Here is a 14,617-nt window from a genome sequence, read left to right on the forward strand (position 1 = left end):
TTTTCGTTTGGTGAAATTATAGATTTATTTCCATGCCAACTGCAATTGAAATGAGATTCAAATTGTTCTACTCGTATGTGCAACGTGTTAATGTGAGCTCCTTTGCCACTTTTATTGGCTCAATTGCAAATTCAATCAGATAATGCAACAATGTTGATGGCCACACATTTGCCTTGAATATAAATTGATGCTTTTGTAGTTCTTGACTTGGCAAAAAGGGTTACGCAAATCGAACTGCATATCCACTTAGGGCACTTGTGCAGTTCAACATTCATCCTGACATCGATCTATGAATATTTTAATTTTGAAATCCTTTATCCCTCACTTTTACCATACTCTCAAGTGGCCGGACAAAGTTTGGTTCCCCAACGCTGTGTACATGTCTGTGTGTGTGTGTGTGTGCGTTTGCATCGATGAGCATGCAAAACAAAACTCAAACATACACATACTGAAAAAGAGAGAAACATGAAATTAATGACACACCGAGTAGCCAACCACATGAGACCCATAAACCAATAACCAAGAGTAACCAGAAAGTTAGCAAACACACATGCTTTCACACACACACGCACACACACACACACGCACACACACACACACACACACAGAGTCAAAGCTTGGGCCAAGGGGACAACGCATTGGCATTGGCATGCAGTTGGCAAAGTGAATCTAAAGTTGAACTAGCTGGGAGTACACATACATATGTATGTATGTACGTATACACTGCTATACACGCATCTGCACACGTGGGCGGCACCTGACCAGATCAGGGTCATAATCCGCTTGCCAAAAAAAAAAAAAAAACCAAAAGTAGAAACGAAAAACAATATACGTATACACAGAACAAGAAAACCACCGTCACAATCAACTTCGACTGGGGCAACGTTCCGTGACAGAGGAATCGAGTTGGTAAAATTGCGGTAAGGGAACGGAAAGGAACGGGATGATACCGTTCACGACAGGTGTATGGTTTTGCTTGCTGTGTTTTTTTGCTTACCACAAATCGTACGTTAAAACCCATTTTGGCTTGACTCGAACGCAGCTCTTGGTTAGGCCCTTGGGTGGGGGGATGGGTCAGGGGAAGGATTGGAATGGCAACAAATTAGATTTCAACGCAGTTTTCATTTTGGGTTTTGGCTACTCAAAGGTTAAAACCAAAAGCCTTGCCAGCATCACGGTGTCTTTCTTTCTCAGTCTCTCTCTCTCTCTCTCTTTCTCTCTTTTCCTTATTCACATACAGAAAAGGTCCAAAGTGACACTGACAGACAGAACGCTTGGGAACGCAACGCAGTTGAAGCATTTTAAAAGCATCTTCATCATAAATCCACAAAATGAAAAACGATGCATGCCACACTCAGTGTGCGTGTGTGTGTGTGTGTGTGTGTGTTTGGGGTACAAATTTAGTTACATATTTTGCCTGTTTGTATTCTTCTTCGACTACATTTGCTCCTTCTTGTGGCAAAGTGATATTGTCCCCTGGTGGCTTAACTTGTCATGTGTGGAGAGAAGGAGTACAGACATCGACGACGACAGAAACAACGACTCCAACGACAAAGACAACGGCAATGGCAATGGCAACGGCAACGGCAAAGGCAACAAGGACGAGATGCCGACCCTTTTTGCATTTTGAGACCAACTCTCTAATACAGTTACAAGTTATATATGTATGCATATGAAGATGGGGGCCAACTGGCCGCATTCTATGAATTATTCAAAATGATCATAATAAATTGCTGCAACCTTTTACGGAAGCTTCCTGCCTGCTCTTAACTTATCCCTCCCCCGCCCCTTCCCACACCACTCATTCACCCGTTCTCACTCTCGAATATTTTGGTTTTGCACTTTTTATTTTGTTTCTCTTGGTTTTTTCGTTAAAATATTTTATGGCTTTCCAGGTCTTGACCAAGAGCCTGCAAGAATGCAACACTGTTTCTGCTTTGCACTTTGATTGCCATTGAGAGATGTGGCACCGGCAGTTGCAGGTGTAGGAAGATGTTGCAAAAAGTCCAACTTTGTGCTGGTTATTATCTCAAGTGCCAACTATGCTGAGCTGTTGATTTTGCGGCAACTTTGTGTCTGGTCGGGCCAAAACTCTTTACTATTTGCAGTTGCAACTTTGTCAAACTGTTTGGACAGTATTTGATTATCTAAGTAGAGTTGAAGCTGCATCTAAGCAAATCCTAAGTACCAATTTCAAATATTTTATAATTATACAAAATGATCTAGGCAAATACATTTTTGTTACAAGATAATATTCTAGAGCCAGTTTAAATGGCTCAGTTAAGTCGATTGTATTTAAATTTTAATTTATTTACCATAATTTAGACTCATATATCTGCTAATCATGTAAAATAGCAATTCCACTGAATCTGTTCTCTAAGTGTATAAACTTTTCGTACACAATAACAACCTCCAGCTGGACCACATCCAAAAACCCTTCAACTTTGTTTATTTGTTTGCCACCGAAGCAGCTGAATGCGTGCATATTTCAGCAGCAGAAAAGTTTCTGGCGTCAAAGTAAAAGTACCTTAGACGATGGCGCAAAGAGCAGGCGTTAGAAGGTGGGACTATGTATGTATGTATGTGTGTATGTATGTATGGGAAATGCCTTTTAATGAAACTTGAAGAAGAAGCAGATGAAGCCAGAAGCTATGTGAGATTTGGGACACGTGGTTGTGGTGGTGGAACATGCATATTGATTGATTATTGGACACAGTTTGGCACTCAAAATACCTCGATATTTCAGGAATGAATGATGGCATCACGGGCCAACATACCATGAAACCAAAAATTTGGTAATTGGACACACACCCTAAGGCAATCTAATGGCAATTGCCACACTAATATCGATTGTGAAGCAAAATTAAAGTCAACATTTTTCATTCGTTAGTATCACAATGCAAATGAATTTGGTCGGTTTGGAGTTGCTTTTAGTTTTGGTGTTCTGTCTAATGCACGGCAATGTGTCCAAAGAGCCAGAAATGCAAAAACAAAAAACTATCAAAGATGCCTTTTATATCGATCGGGATGAGCGCTACTTTTTGGCCCGTAAGCGAACCTCCTGGTTTAATGCCCTGGCCATGTGTCGTTCATATCAACTAGAGTTGGCCAGCTTTCCCAATGAGGATGATTTTAAAGCGTTTCATAAATATTTGACCACATATTGTGCGATGTTTTATTTGAATTTGAAATTGATTTATTGGCTGATTTAAATTTTCTTTTCTCAGATCCTCAGATGGTAACGACTAAATCACGTCTTTGGATTGGAGCACGACATATAAATAATAACTGGCATTGGCTATCAACTTATAAGATATTTACTTTCACGAAATGGCAAGGTGAACCACCAAAGACCGAAGATGATCCGGGTGAGATTTGTGTGCGGAGCAATGTTGCTGGATGGACTGGCACTGCATGTAATAGAAATCATTACTATATTTGTGAAAAAAAACCCAATTAGTAAGCAAACTGAAACCTAATATTGAAATGGGTAAAATCAGGATTTATTCCAAAAACATCCTGAAAGCTTAAAGCTAATTACAAAAAAAAAAAAAACTGTACCTTACTTTTCTTGGATGTTTTCTATAAATTTAAACATCACTTAAAACGTAGAAACTAGTAAACCTTATTATACCATACACCCATAGGGTGAAATGGTATACTGAAGTCGCCAAAATGTATGTAACAGGCAGAAGGAAGCTTCTCTGACCCCATAAAGTATATATATTCTTGATCAGGATCGACAACCGAGTCGATCTAGCCATGTCCGTCTGTCCGTCCGTCCGTCCGTCCGTCCGTCCGTCCGTCCGTCCGTCTGTATGACCACGCAGATCTTGGAGACTATAAGAGCTAGAGCCACAAAATTTGGTATGCAGACTCGTGTGGTATGTAAATATATAGAGTTAATTGGAATTTTGGCCACGCCCCCTTACGCCCCAGAATTTATATAAAACAGTTTTTCTTGAAAAGTATAACAGATAGGTTTAGTTAGCGCCCAGAAACTAATTGCTCAAACTTTTTGCCGCTCCCCCTTCCGCCAACGGAATTTGTATAAAACATATTTTCTTAAAAACTATGACAGCTACTCAATTTTGGTATGTGAACTATCGTTTGACTATCGTAATCAATTTGGCAGACTAATTAATCCTATCTATTTCTACTAAACTTCCAAATTGAAATCGGACTAGAAATATGCAAAATATACGCACGAACGTATTTTGCTACGCGATCCATAAGGGCAGAGTTGGCCGTTGGCTAGTGGCGGCGCTAGAGTGCTTGTGTGTTTGTAGAGTGAACAAGATAGCATATGGTATGAGGCATGTGAAAACAATTCAATAGACATAAGTACATTTGGTTTTCGAAATTTAAAATATTTGTTTCACCTGGTGCATGGTATACCCAAGTCGGCGAGACGACTTACTTCATTTTCATTTTAATTTTTTTGCATATTCCCAAGTTTATTTATTTATAATATTTAGTTCCAGATAATTCAGAAATTTGTAAGCCAACTGTAACAAGTAGAAATGAAAGTGGACTCGTGCATTATGTAAAAACTAAAATTAGTTATATACGTATGCATAATGATTAAACAAGTGTGCAGCTATTAATAGCAGAAAAGCATTGTAAAATCATTTGCATCAGGATATACATACGATAGCTTGATTCTGACATGTTTAATTAGAGCAGATAAATTAACCTTTTGTTCACTAGTAAATTGTTGGACTAATTAGTTGAAAACACAGATATTCACATGTTGGTTATGTATTTCCTTTAGAAACCCAATTCTATTCTGCTCGAGTCCTTTTCTGTTGGCGTATTAAGAAATTAGTGTGTGTGTGTGTGTGTGCATGTGTATGCATGAATGTGTGGGCATTGAGAAATCAGAAAGGATTACAATTTAAGCCGTTTGAGGCGCAAAACTTCCAGTAGGCAACAGGTTGCTCAGCTACCCAACAAAAGGCTTCATTGAGTTCTGTTGTTGTTGTTGTTGTTGGTATAGCTGGTTTCTAAACCTGAACTAAATTAAAAGCAAATGAAATAACCTTCATTCGGTTAATACAACGTTTGGGCCTTTGTGACTGCCGGCCATTGTTAGATCCATCCACAAAAGCAGTTTCTGTCCCGAAACTCGATTAATGCAGGTACCAAAAAATGCGGAGGACGGACCAAAAAAAAAAAAGAACTAAAAGGAAATTGAATGTACCTTGGGCGGGTCACTCAGTTAGATTAGGTGACACGCCTTGCCATTGCTTTTATTAGGAAATTGAATAAAATTGAGATTGCCAGCACGTCAAAATCAAATTAGATTATATTTGCAGCTATTGTGTTTAGATATAAAGCACATGATGAAATAGGCGAGTTTTGGTCCGTTTGAAGACGCCATTCAGGATTATCTAATCAGCCACAAATGCATAATTCCCCCTTTGTGATTAGCATGTCCCTTTACGTGCATTATTTAGTCACATAGCTCTATTAACTTTTACAGACACTGCAATGACCCATCAGTGGGCCATCATCATCATCATCATCATGATGGTCATTATCGATGGAAGGCTGGCTAATGGCGAGTAATGAAGTTTTTGTTTGAAAAACTATAAAGTCCAATTAATAACAATTTGGTCACAAAAACTTTTGTTCAATAGTTTGCAAAACTCTGCAGCTGAGCCTGAATGTCTGAAGTACATCCATTCTTTAACCTCCACCTGTCTCCAACCATTATTTCTACCTGGTTTTTTCTTTTAAGTGCGAGTGTGTACTGTAGCGCATGAAATTTAATGTTTTATAGCTGGGTAGAACAGGCCAAGGCAGGCGGCTTTCGCATCTCTTATTTGTTGTCGTTCCATCTACTTCGATTTACCTTTTGTTTTTTATGATGCCACTGGGAGCCATACGGCAACAGCAACAACAACAACAACAGCGACAACACGATAAAAGAAAACAAAAAGTAAAAGCCATTTAAAAGCCAAAAGTTTGCCAACAAAAACTGCCGGCATGTGTATGAGTGGCGCAACAAAAGTTTCAAGTAAAATCGCTTACTTCCGTATTTATAGCAAAATTTTCATCTCTGGTCTGGACATTTGTCTTGTTCAGGTACTCTGGCTACACTGAGTAAGTAAGTTAGTAAGTAAGTAAGCCATAAAGATTACAAAATTTTAAAAGAGTTGCATGTTACACATTGAAGTTTCTCTAACATTTCAGTCAGTAGAAAAACAATCTAATAATAGAACCAAGTTATTTGTTATTCAATAGTCAACTGTTTTAGTTAGAGTATAGAACAATTCCTGGCACACCCACCACACAAGCATCTCTTCATTTCGAATTCCGCGAGTGTCTGTCGCCTGATTCTTCTTTGGTTAGTTGTTTGTTTTGTGCCATTTGTTCATTGCTTTCAGTTTTCTATGCTCCCAGATACAGATCCAGCATAATTCTGCATTCAAGTGCACTCTGGGGCCTTCTCACAGCCAAGTCACGTACATTTCAATTACAAAATGCTGTGCTTGGCCACAGTACATATTTGTATCCTTCATGGTTGGCCAGCTGTTAAAATCAATAATTATCAATTAGTTAGTTATTTTGTGTTGCACAATTAATAATTTCATATATTTATGAAAGATATTAATGCATAATTACGGATTGTTTTCATTGTTTCACTGGAAAATTCATTGAGCATAATTGATTTTCGACATATTTATGTAAATGACCGAATGCCTATTCTTATGTATGTGTTATTTATTTACAATTTAAGCTATTGAATATTTTATCAGTTAATGAATTAATTTGTCAGTTATTTATTTATCAAGCGTGTCTACTCTTCCCAAATATACTATATACATACATAAGTGGGTAGTTGGTTTAGTTACTTGAAAATTTCACAACATTTTGGTTTCACTTAAGTGTCTTGCCCAAAAGAAAAAAAAAACTATCCAAATACTTGACTAACGTTATGGCATTCCTCTAGGTCAGGTGCTTATCATAGAGTGCTATTTTTACTTTTGATCTTTTATCTTTCTCCAACTACTTTGTGAAACCTTTGACCCCTTTTTTCTTGGGAAGGGTCTCGGAATCTAAACTATGTAAATACGCTTAGACAAGTAAACCTGTCAGTTATGCAGACCTTTTAGTATCAGCAAAATCTTTGAGTGACACTCAGTTAGAGCCAATGAACAGAATGAACTCTTTGCTTCTGCGCTTGAATTTTTATTAACATTCATAATTGAATTCAACATGCCTTAGATGTTGAGTAAGCCTAATCTAATCTAATTATGTTTGGATATACATAAGTATGTATATGTAGGTATGTGTTTGTATGTCATTGGATTAATGTAATCACATCAAACATCAGACCTTACATGTTTGCTCTTTATGCCTCCATTATGGCGGCCTAATAAAGGTCGCCCATTTGGGCGAAAGGAAAACATTAAAAACTCTCACAACATTTTCCGCTGCGGCACTTTTTAAAATTAACTTCAACCGAGTGCTATCGAAGTGTGTAAGAATGTATCTTTTGTTGCCAACTCGTCGGCAGACAAAATGCTTTTAAAAGCGGGACAACATTTCTCTTACAATTTTTTTTATTTTTTTTTTTTGCTTGTCTCGTTTTTTCCTTTTTTGCGTTATTTGGCCAAAGGACATGTGTCCCTTTTTTTTGTCCAGCTACTTTCGATTTTGGTTTCAAACGGCAAGCAAACCAAAAAGGAAAAACATAAAACTGAAAGATAAAGAAAAGAGAGAGTGGAAAGTGGCAAGTGGAGTAAAAGTAAAGTTAAGCAAGAGCCTAGGAGAATATGCTGAGGCAACTTGTTTACACTCGGACAATGCAGAACGAGGCATTCAGCATTTTCTCAAGTTTGCCACTTTTGTGTGTTGTACGTGTGACAGAATATTTCATTGTAGCAACAATGTTGTTTTTACTGTTCGAGTCTGGGTACTTTAGTTGCCACTTTTGCCAGCTGCGTGCCAGAAAAGTTTGTGACATTTGGTCAGCGTGTTGAAAAAATATTTTCCCTCTGCTCAAACAACTTCGGATGCATTTAAATAATTTGAGCGTCGTAAACCAGATGATATTAGTCTACCAGTACCCGTCCCATATTTTGGACTATGCTTTAATTAAGAGAAGATTAATGATGATACAATGTGTGTGTGTGATTTGCAACTTGGAATGGACAAGTTCTTTCATCATATATCATGATGGAATGTAGGTGTTAGTACAAATTGCTTTTGCTAGACCATTATACCTAACTGAATAAAACAACACAAACATCACGTATACGCAACGTGTGAAATGGAGGCGTTCAAGTGCACTGTTTCTTTATTTCTTTTGTGTGTGTTTTTTCCCCCCTTTATATGTATGAGTGTGTGTTTGTGTGTTTACATGTATTGGTGCCAACTGCAACTTATGCCTTGCACCAAGCAGGCATGTCTCGCTAACGAACTTGCGACCTTTTTTGCCCTTACTGACGCCGCTTGCAATTTAGCGAGTACTTCCGTTTTGTTGTCGGCCAACGCACAATACAAACGCCAGAGTGAGTATGTTTGAGTGTGTATATGTATTAGTGTTATGTATATATACAGGGTGAGTGTGTGTTCACTGCCGTCACTTTGCCGTAGTTCAACTGAACGACTGAAAGTTAAAGCTGACTTTTCCTCTTTCGTTGTAGCTTTGGCTCACTGCATTCTTTTTTCTACCAAGCAGCGTCACCTATTTGCCATTTTACAGTTGCCTCTATGCTATGCGGCTGGAAATTCTTTCCTTTGTCCTGGTTAGTTGCCTTTGAGAAGCAATTTGTTCAGCTGACATCAGCTTAAAGTGTTTGCACATAAGTAGAGTGTCCAGTTGTAAGGACTTACAAAAAGAAAGTCAATTTAAGTGGCAAATTATAAGAGGACTAGAATATGGCAAAGCTATTTACTTATATGTATATATGTATGTATAACTGATAATGTGCGCTTTATTTGATCTATTTGTTTTCTTCTTTTTTGTTCCAGCGCCTGTTGGTTTATTTAACTTTATAGTTTTGCCCTCTTTAGGTCGACGACATCCTCCGGGGTGGCTAAATCCAACTTTGGTTGCTTCTTTGTTTGCTATCTTATTTATAAAGACTAAAGGTCTATTCTGCAATTCCCGTATCGCCAGCTTACTACAATGAAGTACGACCACAGTAGCAGCAGCAGTTGCAAAAAACAATTACAAACGGAGCACATTAAGTGCAGTTCACGCTGAGTTTGCTAATGAGCCACTTGGTGACCTCCATTCCCACCCCCCCAATGGGATCCGCACGACTCTCACTCTCACTAACCATAGACAAAAAGAGCGTTTATCTAACTTTCCACATTTCCACATTTATAATGCTAATTCAGCAAGTTGATTACATGGCAACAAAAGCAACATTGCCAGCGAGAGTGCGAATGTGCCAGGATGCCAGATTATAAAATACAAAATTGTGCAGCGGAAATGAAGGCAAAAAAAAAAAAAGAAACAAAAAGAAAAACACAACCAAAATGGCAGCCAAATAGAGCGCACCCAGATAACACTGACCATAGAGAAAGAATGAGATAGCAAGGGAAAGAGAGAGAGAGAGAGCGAGCGAAAGCGAGACAGATAGAGAATGGGAATAGCAGAATGGCAGATAGAGATAGAGGCAAAGTGGAGCTTACAGGGAAATGCGCTTTAATGTACATTTGATGGCAATTATGTGCGCATCAGTGCATGGACATGGCCTGGGGAATGTACCAGGTGCGGACAGCAAATATAATTTTGCTCCATCGCCATATATATACTAGGTTAATGGCAGACAAGTAGACTATATAATCCTAATTATACACTCGACAAAAAAAGAAGAGAAACGAAGAAATCAGGGACAATCCAGAATACTATAAGTAGATCTTGTTTCTCTTATCGTTACTCCATTGCATTTTACAATCATTCTAATTGACCTATTGTTAAACATGTTTACCTATGAACTGTAAAGAATTATATAATATGACTAATTAATTTGTTAGGGTACTTTAGTTTCTATGCAGTCAATAGGAATCGAAATTTATTTACTATCTCTGCACATTCCAATTACTTGATTGGCCAATAAAAATACTTAATTATTTCATAAATCCAATTAGTCTTGTCTTTTAAAGCTTTTCAAATAGTTTTTCTTTCAAGCTTTAAGCGAAATTGGTATCCAGAATGTCTAAAACTAGTCCATGTCCATTATTCAATCTTCTCCACATTGGCCACCTGGGTTGTGTGTTTGGTTCTAGTGAATTCTTCTTCTACACTTTGTTTGCATTTCAAATTTAGTCTGCTGCATAATTTACAGTTTGGCCTCCATCTCCCCGTAGCTACACACCCATTCTCTCTGGCCAAGTTACCGCTAGGCAATCCATAGACGAGCTACTCCGGGAGAGAGGGGGGCTGCTATTGCTGCATTTTTCATGTTTCATTTCAGTTAGTGCGATCCACCTGCCGTCGCAACAAGCTGCTAGTAGCTATAGCATAATATTTGGCGCCCATCCAAAGTGTCTATGTGTGCGTGTGTTTGACGATTGTTTGCCAAATGTTTGTTCTCCATGTGTGAGTTTTTGTATACACTGCGTGTGTGTCTGTGTGTGTTTAGGGGAACCTTCTATTTGCCATGGCCGCCATGTCAGTGTCATTCGGTATGCTGTTAGAGCCCGGTGTCGAGTCACTTAATGGAATGAAACAGTGGATGAGCTTAAAATGCCTGATAAGAGATGTTGTCACTATCCAAACACTCACCCAAATTCAGTTACATCCGAATGCCAATTGCATTTGTGGACACGGCAACAATTCTTTGAGCATGCTAAATAGAGAAGTTTTTTTTAAAGCAACTTTCATACAAAACTTTTATTTAAAATGCATAAATTCTCAACAAATTTATTTTATAAACTGTTTCGGTTAAACACTTTATGACAGCATAAGTTTATTGCAATTTGTACATTTAAACAACAATTTCCATTCAGCCTTAAATATTTATGCACTCGCACTCAAAGAAAGGAAAGGAAAGTCGAAATGGTACAACAAGTCTGCCAAAAGTTAGGACTAAACTAACAAAATACCAAATTTCCTCACACAAATGTGTGTGTGTGCGTGTTTGTGAGTGTTTGTGTGCGTTTGTGTGTAAGCACATACAAGTACTCGTATGTACATCAGCTCTTTTGCGTGAGTTGCTTTTAAGTAAAATTCAATAATGCATAAAAATACCAAACTCTCTAAATGGCTTTGTGTCTGCTATCTATACATATATATATATATATATACATATAATAACCAACATTTTATATATGCATATAAAGTCAAACAAAACGCATGCAGCACATCACAGTTTTTATTTATGTTTTTAACTCCGCTCTAACTAATAAAATTCAAATTTAATTTTATTCAATTCTCAAAAATTATGGCAATAGCACTAAATATCATCACTTGTGCATATTTTAAATCGCAATCGCTGGATCAAATCAAAGTTATTCGAATTTATGTATAATCGTTTTAAAATATTTATTTCAAGATTTAGATTTTGCTCTCTAATTGCATTTGTTTTGTCATGCACTTAATCTTGGCCAAATAAGCAAAAGTAAATTTAGAAAAATTCTATACAAATTTTAGCTTGCTAAGTCAGGGAGTCAACAAGTTTGCAGAATTCATTGCTTTTCTTTTCGGGCTAAAATAAATTAAATTTATAAACAAATGGCGCACAGCAAACAGAAAAAACTTGGCAAAAAAAGTTAAGTATCGCGCATTTGCTTATGGCCCTAAGGGCAAAAAAGTGGCAAAAACAAAATAATAATATAAGAAAAGTAAAAGCAACAATCAGTATTCAGAAATATAAATGCAACTTTTTGTAAATCGGTTTTATGCTTTTTTTTTTCTTTGAAGTTTGTTTTATTTGCATTAACCAGAAATCGGGCACACATGCGCCAGAAAGTATGCTTTAAAAAATGTTTCACTTAAGCTGGCTTCCGGTTCTCTGGTCGGCTCTGGGTGCCTCTTCAATAAAAACAAAATGTGTACATGACAAACAAACATAAAGTTAGAAGCTCGTTAAATTTTGCCAAGGGTTAAAAAATATGCGCAGAAATACGAACATGCTTTCACTTTTATGACTGGGTGTGTGCGTGTGTGAATAATGTAAAGTTGTCAAACAGTCTTGGGTTCTGCTCTTCTACACGTGGCAAACATTCAACAGCAACAGTTCATTTTACCCATCCGCCCACTTATCGTTGCTGCCTAATACCAATATGTTGCGACTTCTGCCGGTAGTCAATCTGTAACTGGTCTTGGTCTAGCCATTCAGAAACCCAGATAAGTTAAGTGCGCCGCGAGATATGACTGCCTACAGGAAATATATTTTATAATCCCGAGTCCAACACCCTGTCCCCATTCTCAGTAAAAGCACGTGATTCCATAAAGAATCAACGCCCACAAAATGACTTAGCATAAGCTTGACTTGCGGCATTTCACAAACACCCCAAAAAGCCAATGGAAATTTTTCTTTTACCTGTTTCCATATAAATCCATATGTATATGAATCTATCTAGGTGAAAAGGTCTGCCATCCTCACAGTAACGAAAATTTATTAGGGAATTCGAAACAAAAAATAACTTGTTTGGGCGCAAAAAAAAGGAGAAATTTCACTAGCAAAATGAGCCACGCTTAAGCTGAAACTGGTAATCCAGGCATAGTTTGTTATAAACCTTTTCGCGGGTCAAGCACACAAGAAACTCCCAACTCACATGATCCCTTTTCACAGAAAATATTTTAATTAAAAAATATATTTTACCCTGAGCCTTTAAACCGAAGCCAAAACGAAAAAAAGTTCCTTTTGTTTTAATTATAACTATATTAAATGCTTGCCAAGTTTCATAAAGAAAAAATGAAATTCAATATTCTTGATGAAAATGAAATATCGCAACTTGCTAGAGCGTTTTAAAATGGCTTTAAATAATCTCGGTTGGCCCACGCGACGTATACGTGATATTAAAATTTGGTGAATTTTCGGTTAAAGTTTTTTTCTTCCATTTGTGTCGACGACATCAATAAGCGATGAGCTGCCATAAATCTTTTGGTATTTATATTGCTGAGGGGCGTCCTTTGCGTTGTGGTGGCTATGATTGTGGCTATAAGGATAACCATGACGTTTTCATTGCCACCAGCTACCCACCTGCGGGTCGGTCAGGAAAAGAAATCCTATCTAACACTAACATAAATAGTTGGTGCGAACCACTTTAATTTCCTTGATATATGCCAGTTGCGATAAGTTTACCTGACAATGCGACCATATCTATTATTAAGATCTAACACCCGACATGCAAAAAGAAAAGGAAAGGAAAATGAGTCGAAACACATGCCAATTGCCATATCAACATCAACATCAGTAGTAGTAAACCAGAAGCACCCACAAGCAGCAGATGGAGGAGCAATAGAAGCATGGGTGGAGCCTAAGCCGGTCTGGGTCATTAACATAAACAACTCTGCAGGCGTTGGGCACGTGTCGTAGTCGAAAAAGGACCAAGACAAAAACTAGCAAAAGCTCTTTATGCACAAAAGGCTTATACATACGTATATATACAACGACTACGCAGATATCTATGTATACATATCTCCACAACTATAGAAAAGATGCGTAGATGCTACCCAGAACTGTCAACTACATTCTGCATAAATCATTTAGACCTGCCTCTGGGCCAACAGTCAGGCGGCGGCAGAACAGCAGCAGCAGCAGCGATATTGGTAGGAGGGATCACGTTGTCAGCAAATGGCAAAAACTGTCATTTTGTAAAGAATTTAATTGACAGTGGAAAGTCATAAATTATATGGCATATCAAAGATGGCCAGTTAAGGAAACGGAAGGCAAAAGTAAACCAGGAACCCCAAAAAGGAAAGCAAAGCTAATTGTGAATGACTTTGACCAGCTGAAAAAACAAAACATTCAAAGGACCAAAACAAAAGCCGAACCAAACTGAACTGAACTGAACCGAAGCAAAGGCACGTGTGTTTGTGTGCGAGTCAAAAGAGAAAAACATGCTTATTTGGTTTGCTAATAAATTAATGATTTACCCAAACTCCACACGCCGGAAAATCTCAGCAACGAAGATTTCGCTGCAGGACAGCAAATTGTGACAAACACTTAAACGACATTTGGCCGCACACACACACACGCACACTCAAACCCACACACGCACAAAGCAATTTATAGCATTTTATTTCCCCAGCTCTACTCCAGGCTTCGTTCCATTTCTACTCCCACAATCTCACACAAACAGAAAGACATTAAAAGCAAGCATACTGCGAAATGTGAGGGATTTTGTGAATTTGTCTGAAGCATCACACATACACACACACACACACACACACAATCACATACGCGGCGACATTTGGACTGGCCTCCACAGCAACTGGCAGCGAAATGTCAAACCGTAGCCCCAAATCATTTATCTTCAAGACATGTGACTAAGACACGTGACCGAAAGGAAAGTTGGGCCAAATCCAGTGCTCATATCGAGAAAAAAATAGCGAAATTTTTTTTTACTTTTGCACAATTGTCAAAGCAAATACAAAACATTCGAATAACAAAACGAACAATCAAATATTTTTTGTTTTCATAGA

At 37.9% G+C, this 14,617-nt stretch overlaps 1 protein-coding gene across 2 annotated transcripts; it reads left to right on the forward strand.

Moving 5' to 3' along the window:
- Positions 1–2,882: 2,882 nt before the first annotated feature.
- On the forward strand, positions 2,883–3,565 carry LOC26528825 (regenerating islet-derived protein 4). Of its 2 annotated transcripts, none has more exons than XM_023180554.2 (2): positions 2,883–3,165; positions 3,228–3,565. In XM_023180554.2, the coding sequence occupies exons 1-2, from the start codon at positions 2,898–2,900 to the stop codon at positions 3,458–3,460; spliced, it is 501 nt and encodes a 166-aa protein (XP_023036322.2). In that variant the 5' UTR covers positions 2,883–2,897; the 3' UTR covers positions 3,461–3,565. The 2 variants fall into 2 exon arrangements, with proteins under 2 accessions (XP_023036322.2, XP_015032150.3); XM_015176664.3 differs by having other exon boundaries at positions 2,883–3,048.
- The last annotated feature ends 11,052 nt before the right edge of the window (positions 3,566–14,617 follow it).

This window comes from Drosophila willistoni, chromosome 3R (assembly GCF_018902025.1).
Source record: "Drosophila willistoni isolate 14030-0811.24 chromosome 3R, UCI_dwil_1.1, whole genome shotgun sequence".
Classification (NCBI taxonomy): Eukaryota; Metazoa; Arthropoda; class Insecta; order Diptera; family Drosophilidae; genus Drosophila; species Drosophila willistoni.